General features: G+C 37.9%; 1 protein-coding gene across 4 annotated transcripts in view; it reads right to left on the minus strand.

Moving 5' to 3' along the window:
* Positions 1-18: 18 nt before the first annotated feature.
* Positions 19-13,874, minus strand: part of katnip (katanin interacting protein) — a 28,947-nt gene continuing 15,091 nt past the window's right edge. For all 4 annotated transcript variants that reach the window (XM_079862731.1, XM_079862729.1, XM_079862730.1 and 1 more), the window contains 14 exons: positions 13,623-13,874; positions 12,169-12,891; positions 10,430-10,638; positions 9,280-9,358; positions 8,066-8,243; positions 7,799-7,964; positions 6,004-6,197; positions 5,857-5,921; positions 5,520-5,630; positions 4,705-4,844; positions 4,123-4,224; positions 3,621-3,781; positions 714-799; positions 19-556 (listed from right to left, as the gene is read on the minus strand). The exon at positions 13,623-13,874 is cut by the window's right edge and continues 649 nt beyond it. In XM_079862731.1, coding sequence (XP_079718857.1) covers positions 498-556; positions 714-799; positions 3,621-3,781; positions 4,123-4,224; positions 4,705-4,844; positions 5,520-5,630; positions 5,857-5,921; positions 6,004-6,197; positions 7,799-7,964; positions 8,066-8,243; positions 9,280-9,358; positions 10,430-10,638; positions 12,169-12,891; positions 13,623-13,874 — 2,525 coding nt within the window. In that variant the 3' untranslated portion in view covers positions 19-497. The remainder of the gene's footprint in view (positions 557-713; positions 800-3,620; positions 3,782-4,122; positions 4,225-4,704; positions 4,845-5,519; positions 5,631-5,856; positions 5,922-6,003; positions 6,198-7,798; positions 7,965-8,065; positions 8,244-9,279; positions 9,359-10,429; positions 10,639-12,168; positions 12,892-13,622) is intronic.

The following is a 13,874-nucleotide window of genomic DNA, read 5'->3' on the forward strand; positions in this document are numbered from 1 at the left end:
AAAAATAGGACGAACAATAAAGTTATAGGTGATATTTAATCATATTTACAGTGGCTTTAAGTTGAGGTAAACTGGCAGCATTTGCATAATAGTTGTAAAAGTGTTTTGAATGAAATGTGAAAGGCTTAGAAATTGTATCGTGTTGCTGATATATTACGAAATTTCTACACAATTAGACTGTTGAAATATTTCAAATATGGCTGTAGGATATACAATCTATTAATTAATTTTATCCCAAGTGTAACAACATGAAAAGAAATGTACTGGTGAACATTATGCATTACCTTCAATCCAAAATCACAAGACATGGTTGAAAGTACACTTACTTTAAGACGACTGTCAAGTATAATACAACAACATCATAGCAAAAACAAACATAAAGCTTTATCATACAGTTGGTGTGTGTGTGTCTGTGTTGAGGTCACTGAGTTTTCCAAATATTCCCAGAGGGAAGAAGAGAAAGGAAACCTGCTTTCATAAACCCTGTCGTCTTGCTCTCAGTATCGCTGCTTTCCGTGTTTCCGTGTGTCCGTCATGCAGGTTTTGGGCCGCAGAGCTGAAATGAAACACATTCAGTCTCATTTTTAGTGAAAGTTTTCTTTTATGGTAGGCTTAAGAGTTAATCATCATATTTGCTTAATCTAAAACAACGGAAGTGCATGCATGTCCTCGTCAAGCTAATTAAACATGCGTGCGATGATGATTGTGTGCACCTGGGTCCGCTGTCTGCTTCTTCTTGTGCTGGTGAATGATCTGATTCTCGTTGGTCAATTTCACATCCTGGTCCTCCACATGATTGCTATAATAAATGACATTCCATCAATGAGTTTGAGTGACACGAGCGCTGTGTCCGAATATGCCAACTTCCGAACTATATAGTAGGTGAAAAACAGTGTTCAGAAAGAACCCGGATGACCTTCTACTTATGTGGAGATTCTGAAGTGTTCATATGATGGACACTTTACTATCCCATGAGGCCACGGGAGGGTAGGCGCGTTTCCATTACAGATTTGCGCAAAACTTTTGCGATTTTTTTCTAAATATCGACAAAACACTATTACGAAATGACGGCGTTTCCATTAACCGATGTTATGCGACTAAAACAAAAAATTTTCCTCTCGCGATAAGTCATTCCAAAAATCATGGCGACGGATGTTAGTAAGTTTATATATATATCACAGCCACTGCACTGGCCATTATTATTAATCGAAGGATTATTATTAAATGAATGGTAAGGAACGACCCTTATACTTGAGAGCCGGGCATATGAGGTGTTTCTGGGTGTTTCTCCCTCATTTCTGCTTCGAGGTCTTGATTGTGGCATTTCTTTGAGGTTTATAATCCAGTATTCCTGTAATTCTTCTGTCTTTTATGAATTTAATAAGGAACTCTGTCTCGTATTCTGTCCAAACACACACCGCGTCATTACGTCAGGTGACTTGTAAATGCGCAAAAACTGTTTCCATTGCAGTTTTGCAAAATATTTGCCTGAAAAACCTCCTCATGCGAGCGTAAAAACTTGTTTGCGATATTGAAGTGTTTCCATTGGCCGTATTTTCAATTCGCAATTTCAATTTGCGCAATTTGAAGGGTAATGGAAACGCGGCTAGTTTCGCAAAAACTCCCATTTATCGCAAAAAAAGTTTTTACGCTTGCATGAGGAGGTTTTTCAGGCAATTCGAAAAAGAAATATTTAGCAAATCTGTAATGGAAACGCGCCTACTGCAGTGTTCAGCTCCTATCTCAATTAAACACACCTGAACCAGCGAATCAAGGCCTGACTAGACATGGCAGGTGTGTGTGTGTTGAGGCAAGTTGGAGCTCAACTCAAGTTTGGACACCCCTTACGCCTTCTACAGATATAAGATCATTACAAATCACACTGTACAACATGGATCTAATAAACTTGGGTACGACACATCAGCAAGCGCTAGTGGTAAACTAATACACGAAGATGAATCACACTTTAGCAATTGTGGTTTTTATGTGCGCTGAGGGAAAGAGGAGAATATGGACGCGGTCGTTTCTAGGGAAGAGAGGCTAACTTGGCATGCCAAATTTGTAAATGGAGCTTGAGGTGTAAGTAGTTTTAAGTTTAAGTGCCATTTCACATTGCATTTTGATTGGCTAGTCAGTAGATGTAGGTTATAGCAGCAAACACACTGTGAGATGATCATGTTGAATTTATGACACTGTCAGTATATTATCTCAGGCTATCTTTGGTCGCAAGACCGTGACAATGGCCGTATGTACCGGGTATTATTACAGAATGTGATTTTGTATGCAGCGAGCCACTTGTTTACAATGGACACAAAATGCATCATGGGACAAAAACGCAGCCTGAAAGTGAACCGTTGACCAGATGAATGAAGATAAGAGAGATCACAGAGTCTCATACAGTTTATACACACACACACACACAGTTTCTCTTGTCATCATCTGGTCTGCTTAGCATCATGCCCAGGGCATGAGAGAGAGCGATCAGGCCAAACAATGAGTCAGTCACCAGCAGTTGTGTGTGTGTGTGTGTGTGTTTTCTCTGAGTTTGGCATTGAGTGCTCTCCTTAAGATGGGTGTCTGTGTGTTTAATGCATTTATAAGCGTGTTTAACTCATGCAATCTTAAATATAGAGGTTACAAAAGCCCGATGCAATCGAAAACATCTTTAAGATCCACATTTCTGTAGAAAAAGCATCTACACATTGATGAATCAAACATTACAATTTAACTTAAAACAGTTTGTCATTATTTACATGACCTCAGATCAGGGTTGCCAACTGTCCCGTATATTGGGCCTAATTGAATTGTCCCGTACGTGACCTCCCTTGTCCCGTTCACTGACACTGATCTAACCACTGACCGATACAACAGCAACACGACACTTGAGAATGATCACGACACCAGTCATCATCCAATCACGCGCATCAGACCATACCAATAACAAAGTGAGAATTAATCATTCTTTTGGGACAAATCAGTTTGATTTATGAACAGAATCCTCTGCCGTCACGTTCTCTGTCCGAGTTTTGATTTCGGCAAATCAGTTTTGGCGAATGCAAACAATGTGATTATTGTTCATGAGTCCAACATTTTAAGGGTTCTTTGATGAATAGAAAGTTCAACAGAGATTTATCTGAAATAGAAAGCTTTTCTTACATTAAAAATGTCTTTACTGTCACTTTGATTCATTTAATGCATCCTTGTTGAATTAAAGTAGGCCATTACTTTCTTTACAAAAAAATTAATAATTCTTACTGACCTCAAATTTTTGAACTGTGTTGTCTAATGTTAAAAAAAGCTTTCTATTTCAGATAAATGCTATTATTTTGAACAATGGTTTGTGTGTAATGTGACATTTCTTGTATGATTCTTTTTAGAATTAAATTATACATAAATAGGTTACACAAAACAAGTGTGTTTGTGTCTGAGCACCTTTTATACACACATACTTAACTGCAGACACTGAGGTGTATGCGATACAGATATAATATTTTGAGTGTCCCTTATTTTCCTATAAAGAACCACGAATGTCCTGTTTTTTCCTTTTCTGAAGTTGGCAACCCTACCTCAGATCGTTATAAACAAAAGCATCATAAAAGTATTGAGTGTTGTGTTTGTACCTGGTAACTGTGCTCTTCTCTCGGTGTGTGATCCGCGTGTTGTCTGAGAATAGTATGGTGTGGTAAGGAACGACGGGATCCAGGGTCGGCAGAATTCCCCGAGAAACGTTTTTCACACACTCTAAAATCCCATTATAGACCAACAGGTCATCGACTAGGAGCTAAAACAACAAACACACACAACACTGAGCTCAGGTCAAAACAGATGAAGCATATCAGATGCAGAATGAATAAGCATACAAACATATTTCTGTGTAAAGGTCTGTTCTCACACTGATCATTTAGATTTTGATTCAGCAAGGACCAATTCAATTGATTGAAAGTGACAGATATAAGACATTTATACGACAGATATGAGACATTTATAATGTTACAAAAAAAGATCACTGTTCCCACAAAAATATGAAGCAGCACAACTGTTTTCGACATTATTAATAATCAGAAATGTTTCTTGAGGTGCCACATGCATAACATTTTAGAGTTGTGTGTGTGTGTGTTTTACCCCAAATTCCTTGACTCCTCGTTGAGGTGTTTTGGAATAGTTCCATAATTTAATCATAGAAATAGTCATTGGCTGGTCAAAGATGACATAGACACGGTTCACCTGAAGAGATGCATAAATGAGAGAGTGGAACGTAACAATAAGGCACAATTTTTGACCAGTTCATGAGCATATTTTACTATAAATCACAGGAACCTTCAGATGACTCCTACGGGATGTTTTGTAAGGCTACACTCTTAGAAGAAAAGGTTCTATATAGCCTTTACAACCTTTTCGGGGTTCAAATTATGGGATCATTTTATGGATTCAATTTTAATTATTTAATTTTGTTTTATGCATTTATTTATTTTGATTCAATTTTATGGATTGAACAATTTGTAAACATACTTTACCACTGGAAAAAAATCAAATAACCTGTTAAACATTAAAGTATCATGCAATAATTTAAGACATTGTTGCTCATATAGAACCTTTTGGCATATGTATATGACTTTATATTGAGTCAAGAACCCTTGAGTTCCTTATAGATTTTTTTTCTTCTAAGAGTGTATGATCTCATATTCACACACAGTTTGTCCTCACCAGTCCAGGCAGCACTGGCGCGAGCCACATGTGTCGCCCATCATGCGTGTTATTGATCCCATCTATCAGTTTATCAGGTGTGCGGACGTCACCACACACGTTCTCTAACACATTCACGCTGTCAGGGAACGCAGAGATGTCTGATAACAAACTGTTCAAGAAAATTACTTTACTTAAGCTGTTAAGTGTCTAACTGCTAAGTAGTGTCAAGTTACATTTATACAAGTAACACTTTATACAATACAGAATGTTTCAAAGCAGCTAAAACGGACAATAACTGTCAATGTAGCAAAATTCATCAATGCAACAATGTGATATGAAATATGAAACAAATTCAATGTCAGCAGTAAAGCAGCTCTACAGAAGATAACAGTGTCATAACAGCTCATATTCAGAGTGGATTCAATTCAGTTCAATGTTCATCAGTTATGAAACTAACTCATTCTATAATAAAGCAGCTCTACAAAAGAGAAGTGTGTATGTGAGTGTGTGCAATTTATATGATTTATGAGGACACAAATTTGTATAATGACATGGATATTAGACTGATATTACAACGTAAATGTGGTTTACGAGGACATTTCCTCTCATAATTAAAATGGCTTAAAAAACATACTAAACAACGTTTTATTAAAAATGTAAAACTGCAGAAAGTTTTCTGTGATTGTTAGATTTAGTGTAGGGGGGGATAGAATATACAGTTTGTCCAGTATAAAAACCATTACGCCTATAGAATGTCCTCGTAATGATAGCTAGACCAACATGTGTGTGTGTGTGTGGCCACTGTATGCATGTGTACGTGCTCATAAGGATACTGTTGTCACTGAGCGGTATCTTCTGGTTATTCTGGTCATAGAACTCCAGTCCATTAAGGCCGATGTAGTAAGGGTCGCCCCACGTTGTCAACAACTGCAACTGGAAGATAACTAACACACATTCAGTCAAGGAAAAACTCACCACATACACACACAGAAACGATCCAAATGCATGGATCAATGGAAAAAACCTTTTGTAATGACAAATAATACATTTATGACTAATAGCTTTGCTTATAACACTTCTTTTTAAAGGCTGTGCGCCATCAGGACAGATGTAATGTGAGGAACTGATATTTGTAATAAACCATAAAGTGAGCAAAAGTGAGGAGGATACATCCACACGGCCTCAATGGAGCTTCATAATCCATACTGGCCAACTCATCTCTCCGGGTCCCACCCCTGAAAGCACACATTGTCTTGTCTTGTTATCTAACATTTTTCAGGCAAAGATGTGTGTAATAATAACCGAAGCTTGCTGTACCGGTGAGTATGCGTGTCATCTGTGTTTTTGCTGGTGGCAGTGAGGGCGGCAGTGCTCATGTTGGACTGAAGGTAGTCTATGAACAGAACCTCCTGTGCGAAGTCGAAGTGGCAATTCCCCGGACCCTTGCGGATGAGAAACCCCTCGGGAGGAGAAATACACACTCCGTCCAGGAACACGTGCACAACCTTCACCTGGAGGACACACATGAGCACATGATGTGTGTGCTTAAAGTGGCCCTAATATGCTTTTTCAGATATTAACTTCTTATGTAGTGTAATACAGCTGTCAGTGAAGCTCTGAAAGTTTTAAAGATCACAGTGCAGAATAAATGGATTATTGTCTCTCAAAAAAAAAAAATGAACCAATTCTGAACTTCATGAAACGAGTCGTCAGTGATTCCAGTCTTACTTCCTGCTCAAACCAACAATACATTTGTAACAAATTTGCATAATACTAGCCTATGGTTTAATTGGCTGCCTGTGAACGTCTACTTAGCCCCGCTCTCAAACACTGTAGCTATAGCTGAGGCTGGAAGAGTTTGGTTTGTGTTGTTCATGTTAAGAAGATGCCGTTCCAAAGATTTAGGACTCAAATTGATGCAGTAAAGCCGACACCATCGTTACGGTTCGTATTACGTAAGGGTTAATGCCCGACGAGGTGTCCATTGTCAGGTATAATGGACGACGGTGACGCGTCGGACGGTTGCCTCCGCCGAAGTCCATTAATACCTGACAATGGACACCTCGAAGGACATTAACCCGCTTATACCATGGTCACTTGCCAAATAACACATTTTTAAAACATTAGTTTATATTTTAATTAGATTTACAATCGAAATCTAAAGCTTTTACAAACAATAACTTGGTTTCCCTGGTTACGCCTAACGGTTTATTTACTAGGTGTCCTCTATCACTTTTTAATGGACACCCTGCAGCCAATCAGAATCGAGTATTCACCCAGACCATGGTATAATGTGTATCAAGTGCCGAAGAAGAGCTGAACTTCAGATATGATAATGGACGTTTCATTTCTGACACACTCTTTAAGCAGTAGACCAATCACAACAGACTGGGCCATCTGACCAATCAGAGCAGAGCAGCTCTCGGAAAGGAGGAGTTTAGTGATAAAATTCTGTACCAAAAATGTTAAGGCCAGACAAGTGGTTTTTTAAGGCTTGGTTTGTAGGGAATTACAAACCTGCGCACATATATTCAAACGCGCATACCAATAGACTGAACCCGTAATACGCATGTGCACGCCATCAGCGTTCTCACGGGTTCACGTTTAAAGTCTGTGTAGAGTTTCCTGTTAAAACGGTGTCGTGTTAGCGGCCCCAAAGTTAATAACTAAATGATCGTTGCGACGGAAGTGAATCAATCAAATTAACTTTAGCTGGAAAATAACTTCATTCAAGAACTGCTATAAAGCTAAAACAATTTCTGTTACTTTAAACTATCCTTGTATCTCTGTAAAGCCGCTTTGGAACAATCTACATTGTTAAAATCACTAAATGAAGATGACTTGACTTGACTTTAGAGAGAATTAATCCTTTACTGAACCGTTTCAGACACTGTGAGAAAAGAGCTGATGCTGCAATGGATATTATGAGAAAATTAGTGTTTTTTGACCTTTGAACCATGTAAACCTATTGTAGGAGACTCCAAAACAAAATTAGGAACCTTTAAAATAGCATAATCTGGATACTTTACAAACATTTGATCACACAGCTGACGAAACAATCTTGAATTACAAACCAAAAGTTTTGTACCAAAAGCCCAGATTTAATCCTCACCCCTCTGTAAGAGTCTTCAGGCGATTTGTTGTAGTTCCATATCCTGAATCCGGTGATCGTCTGCGGCTGATCGAACCTCACGGTGAGTGTGTGATCAGAGCCGGGTGTGAAGGGAATCAGCCACATGTGTTTATCATCTGACGTGATATTCATCCCATCAAACAACCTGAGAGAGAAAGAAGACAGGATTTAATCAGCCACAAATACTTTACTTTTTAATTGTGATATACAGAACGTATCTGCGAGAGAAAGGCCGGATTCACTGACTTGTCCAGAGTTCGGAGGTCATTGCTGTACTCTGGGAGGTCATTGAGGTCACAGGGCGACGCTGTTACCATAGAGACATCAAGAGAGATACTCTCACCGCCCTTACCAACGACCTCTAACCCTGTCAATCCCACATAGTGAGGATCACCCCACGACGACATCAGGTTCACCTGCAGAACTACAAACACATCAGAGTTAACTCAATATACATTTATTTGTACAGCGCTTTTCACAATACACATAATTCCAAAGCAGCTTTACAGAAAATATAAGAAATAAAAGCAGAAAATAAACACGGAACATTTAATATCAACAGCTGGATAATGAAAAATATACTTCAAACATTATTGGGAAAATGCTGAAAACTGTCGTCTGTTAATCTACAGGTTTATTTCTGTAAGAACCTACAGATCTTTAGTCATCTACTGATTTCTGTGATTTATTTTGTGATGTTTTGAGCAACTTCTTATGATTTCTTAAGTATAGTCTTGAGAGCTTTTGAATGTTAATTCTTCTAATCATGTTACTTGCGATAATGTTTATGATGATTACAGATAAGTTGTACTTTTATAAGTGTGAGGGGACTTTTAATGTCTTTAAATTAGTGTATGAATACATTTAATAATTTTAAGGATTATGATTTATATTTAATGGTTTTTCCAAAACATTCAATATATTTTGTACATATACTGTACAGTTCAGATGCAAAAGCCTCTAAGTGCTTTTTATAAAGCTTGTATATTTAAGTTAAGTAATTTCACTTAAATGACAATTAATAGGTCATTTGCATTGCCATTTAAGTGAAATTATTGAACTTAAATATACGAGCTTGATAAAAATGATCATTCTAGAAGAAAAACACACACACACACACACACATATATACATATATATATATATATATATATATATATATATATATATATATATACATACATATACATATGTATATTACTGAAGTATCTAATATGTTTTTTTTGATTGACTTCAATACACATGCATTAGAAGAATAATGGTAAACGTGTTTTAGAATAGTGCAGTAAAGGATCAGGTGCGTGATCTACACGTAGTAGACACTGATGATGATTTGATATTCAAAATGTTTTGTCTTTGCACTGAGCACGTTTATATTTTTATGGCCTCTGAATACAGATTTTCTCTCAGGTGTTGTGTGTGGGATTTGTGCTTTTGTACTGTGATTGGCTGATACTCACTGCTGCCAGTGTAAAGTCCAGTAGTCTCCTCTGCAGCGTCAGCACACGGTTCAGCTGCGGGGATGCAGTCCGGATCCATCTGAAGAAAAACACCATTTAAATGTAAAAGGTGCTATTTATGTATGCATTTATAATAGTATTTATTTTATTTGCATACTACATTTTATTTCCTCCATTCATAATGTCATGTATTTGGTTTCATGCAACTCAAACAATTGCATCTTCATGTCCAAAGCCATTCCTTTCTCTGACGGGTAGTTTTTGCTGCTGTTTCTTTCAAACTTCTATTTTTAAATAACCTCAGTTTTGCTTCATTGTGATTTTGATGGATTTTTCACAGATGTTCTGGAAAAATTATTGCGGCTTGAAGGCACACTTATAAAAATATCTTTTTGACACTGCACGCTAACCTAAAATTATTAATTATTATGTAAAATTATTACTGATTAAAATAAAATTAAAATAAATTATAGTGTAAAGAGTTAGAATTATAGTGTAAAGAGTTTCTGAGTAAGTGTAGATATGTAAATTTGGGTGGTCATAAGTTAATGAGCACATGTGGTTGTGATTAAATTGTCATACCATTTTATAAACAAGCCATTTTTACAGTTTGGTCTCAATAAATGTTTCTACATACTCCATTGTGAAAATGTTTGGGGTCGGTAAGATTTTTAATGTTTTTGAAAGAAGATGGCTGCATTTATTTGATCAAAAATACAGCAAACATTATTACTATTTCAAATAAGTGTTTTCTATGTGAATATATTTCAAAATGTAATTTATATCCTGTGATCAAAGCTGAATTTTCAGCATCATTACTGTGTCTTCAGTGTCACATGATCCTTCAGAAATCATTCTGATATGATGATTTCCTGCTCAAGATAGTTGTGCTGCTTCATGTTTTTGTGGAAACAGTTTTTTTTCCAAGATTCTTTGATGAATAGAATGTTTAAAAAAAACTGCATTTATTTGAAATAGAAAGCTTTTGTAACATTATAAATGCCTTTACTGTCACTTTTGATCAATTTAATGCATCCTTCTTAATTTCTTTAAAATAAACTGTAGTTTAAATGTTACATAATTCATTTATAAGGAGCCAAAAGTATCTAAGAAACGAGCGCTTCCAAAGCAGCGTCCCCCTGACACCCACCGGCGTCTCCTCGCTCCTGAAGCCGGCCTGTGTGAAGGGTCTCTCCTCTCCTTCCCCGTCAGCCGTACGCGGGCGCTGCAGCTCCTCTTCCTCCATGCTCGGCCCATCCATCTCCAGCTCACCCCCAAACGTGTCATCAAACTGGGCCATGGCCTCCAGGATGTCATCATCCGTGGTGAACAGGATAGTATCACCGAACTGATCCAGTGCTGAAGAAAACAAAACCATGATGAAGTTCATGTTTATGTTTATTAGGGGTGCAAAAATAAACTCATGTCACAATATGATACTGATCTCACGATACAATACTCTCACAATGATTTAAACACAGCCAAAATAGAGTTATAATTATATATATATCCTTCTGGGTAGTATTTTAATAAATATGTTTTTTAATTTATAAATAATATTAAAGTCCCTCTGCAGCCAATAGTTGTATCCCTTAAAACTCATCTTTGATCATCAAAATGACATATTTAAATGTTTTTTTCTGTGAAAATAATTTCTTCATGCCTTAAAATAGCTTAAATGTAACTCTACACCCTTTGATTCATTTAGAACATGGATCCATTAATATGCAAATTAGTCCCCGCCTCTGATCCACTTGGTCAACTGTAGTAAACAGTCAATATTAAACAATATTAAAAGTGGAAATGAAGAGTTCAGATGCAAAAGCCTCTAAGTGCCATCTGAAATTTTCTTCTAGATTGATCATTTTGATCAAGCTTGTATATTTAAGTTCAGCAATTTCACTTAAATGGCAATGAAAATTACCTATTAATTGTCATTTAAGTGAAATTACTGAAATTAAATAACCAAGCTTGATAAAAATGACCATTCTAGAAGAAAATTTCAGATGGCACTTAGAGGCTTTTGCATCTGACCTCTTCAAATATTGCATTAATTCAGTCATATACCAGAAACTGATTCAGAAGAAGAGGAAGAGTGAATTATACAGGCTCGTCTACAGGTCGAGGTATAAGAATGGTAATGCGCTTTATGTTTTATGTATCACTCTCTACAATGTCGGACACATAACGGTAATTGATATGATTATCCTTTGGTTTGACTGTAATCAAACAGCTAATAATGTGTTGTTAATGTTACACAAACCATGTTCCCGTTCGCCATCTCAGAGTCAGAAATCTGCCTTCTTAAAATCAGCATCCCTAGAAGTAATGAAAGGAAAAGCCCCGCATGTAGACAGGATTGCTTCCATGTTTGTGACGGAAACGGGCAGATTCAAACCGTGTCTTTGGTTCACTGCAGTTTTAAGGGGAAAATATTGAGCAACTGTGTTGACAGATGAATTTGCAGAAGTTTGTCCTAAAGCATATTAAAAACACCACATAGATATATAAATATAACATTAAAAACTTGACTTTCACCACAGGGGGACTTTAGTAAACATGGAAGATCAAATGTCTGACCTCCTGGATTTACCATATTTGATGATAAATTTAAATATTGGTTGAACTATACACCATACATAGTGGCATTTTTGTATTGTGATGTATTGTGAAACGATATATTGTTACACACCTAACTTTTATGCATTTGGCAGATGCTTTTATCTAAAGCGATTTACACTGCATTCAAGGTATTCGTTTTACCAGTTCATGCATTCCCTGGGAATCAAACCCATGGCCTTGTGTTCCCAGTGCCAAATCTACAGTTTGAGCTACAGGAATGCAATTAATTAGCAAGCATTTTGCTTTCGATTATCTTTTTGTCCATACCTCCTGAAAGCGTTCCAGAAGCTTTGGCGATCTCCCCTCGGAAGATGCAACGTCCATCAAGACTCATTTCCATTTCTCTTGCTCCTCTGAACGAGTGTATCCTGGACTTGTTGTAATTCCAAACACGGATCATTGCCAGGCAACATCTAACACCCAGATCCACGGAGATCACGTGCCTGCGGCCCGGGGTGAACGGAGCCAGCCAGAGGTGCATGTCGTCCTGCGTCAGGTGTACACCGTCTATCAGGTTGGTAACGACCCGTGGGTCTTTCCCGTAGGCCGGCAAGATGTTGATATCAGGCGGGTCGGCAGTGATGTGGACTGGTTTGACCGGCTCACCGGTGGAGGAGAAGATCTCAATACCATTGAGGCCGACGTAGTGACGGTCGCCCCACGTGGACATGATGTTAACCACGAGGTGGCGACCTTGCGGGAGAACCGGGATCTCGAAGTCCTCATCAGGGTCACGAGGGTCATCTTCAGGGTCGTCAAAACCAGGCAGCGCTGAAGCGGAGGGGCGTCGGGTGGAGACGGGTGTCGAACGGGACTGACGGTGAACAAACTCGTCAAAAATATCGCCCTCCAGTCCCATGTTGGAGATTCGCCCTCGCTGACACTGGTTAAATTTTGTTAACGAGTCCCATGATTCCATTAACGGGTCATCCGGTTCACACCAATGAGGCTTGAGTCTTCTGTTATGGCCGGATGATGGGCTGCTTTCCTCTACGGCAACAAGAACAAACAGATGAATAAAATAGCCATACATTTACAGAAAGACTAATCATTAGCCTTAAAAATGTGCATAAATCCATGGGGAAGATATGATTGGCTGCATCCCAATTTGCACATTTCTAATAAGCACTGTTGAAAACTCATTTTACTTTAGTTTTTTAAATACTTCCGAGTGAATCGTGATCTTCAACAACAAAAAATATATAAAAAGTGGGATTTACAAACACATTACAAAGACAGTTTCATCTTTGGAATAAAGTGCACTATAAAAACAGGAGATTATGCAAGTAAATAGTCACATTTTCATTTACAGATTTAAAGTTGATTTTAAAAATGTAGGTTCATACAATTGTAGAAGCTTCTAACTCACATTCCTCTACATTATTCGACAGCAAAAGAATCAAAAGAGAACTAACTAGGGCAATATGGCAAAAAATATGATATAAAATATTTTTCCCAAATCATTAGACGATAGATAGTTCTCACAATGTTTTTTTCATACCCTTACTTGGGAAGAAAGTGCATTCCACATGCTTGTTAGAGCTCAATGATTAATGTAAACGTAACATAAATGCCACAGAATAGCTATCTTTTAATTTATGCCCCATTAAATCGTTTTGCAAACACATGACTTGCGCAGCACTAACCTTAATCATGCATACTACTCTAGACAGCTAGTATGCACATACAGATGTAGCTTTGGTGTACTTTGAGAAATGCACCTTTTGTGGTGAAGTCGCTGCTGAGGTTGGGTTGTGTTTTGTGTAGAGATCGTGCTGAACCTCTCCTGCCACTGACGGGTCGCTCCGTCCTCTCAAAGCGCTCATCCCACAGGTCCAAATCCTGGTCCAACCGATCACTCAACTGTTGCTCTAAGTGCGATTCTTGTTCTGTCTGCATGCTCAGGTCTCTCTCATGTTTGGCCTCTAGCCTATAATTCAGCCCCAAATCGGGGTCCAAATCCAAGGAATCAG

This window comes from Squalius cephalus (assembly GCF_949319135.1).
Source record: "Squalius cephalus genome assembly, chromosome: 25".
NCBI lineage: Eukaryota > Metazoa > Chordata > Actinopteri > Cypriniformes > Leuciscidae > Squalius > Squalius cephalus.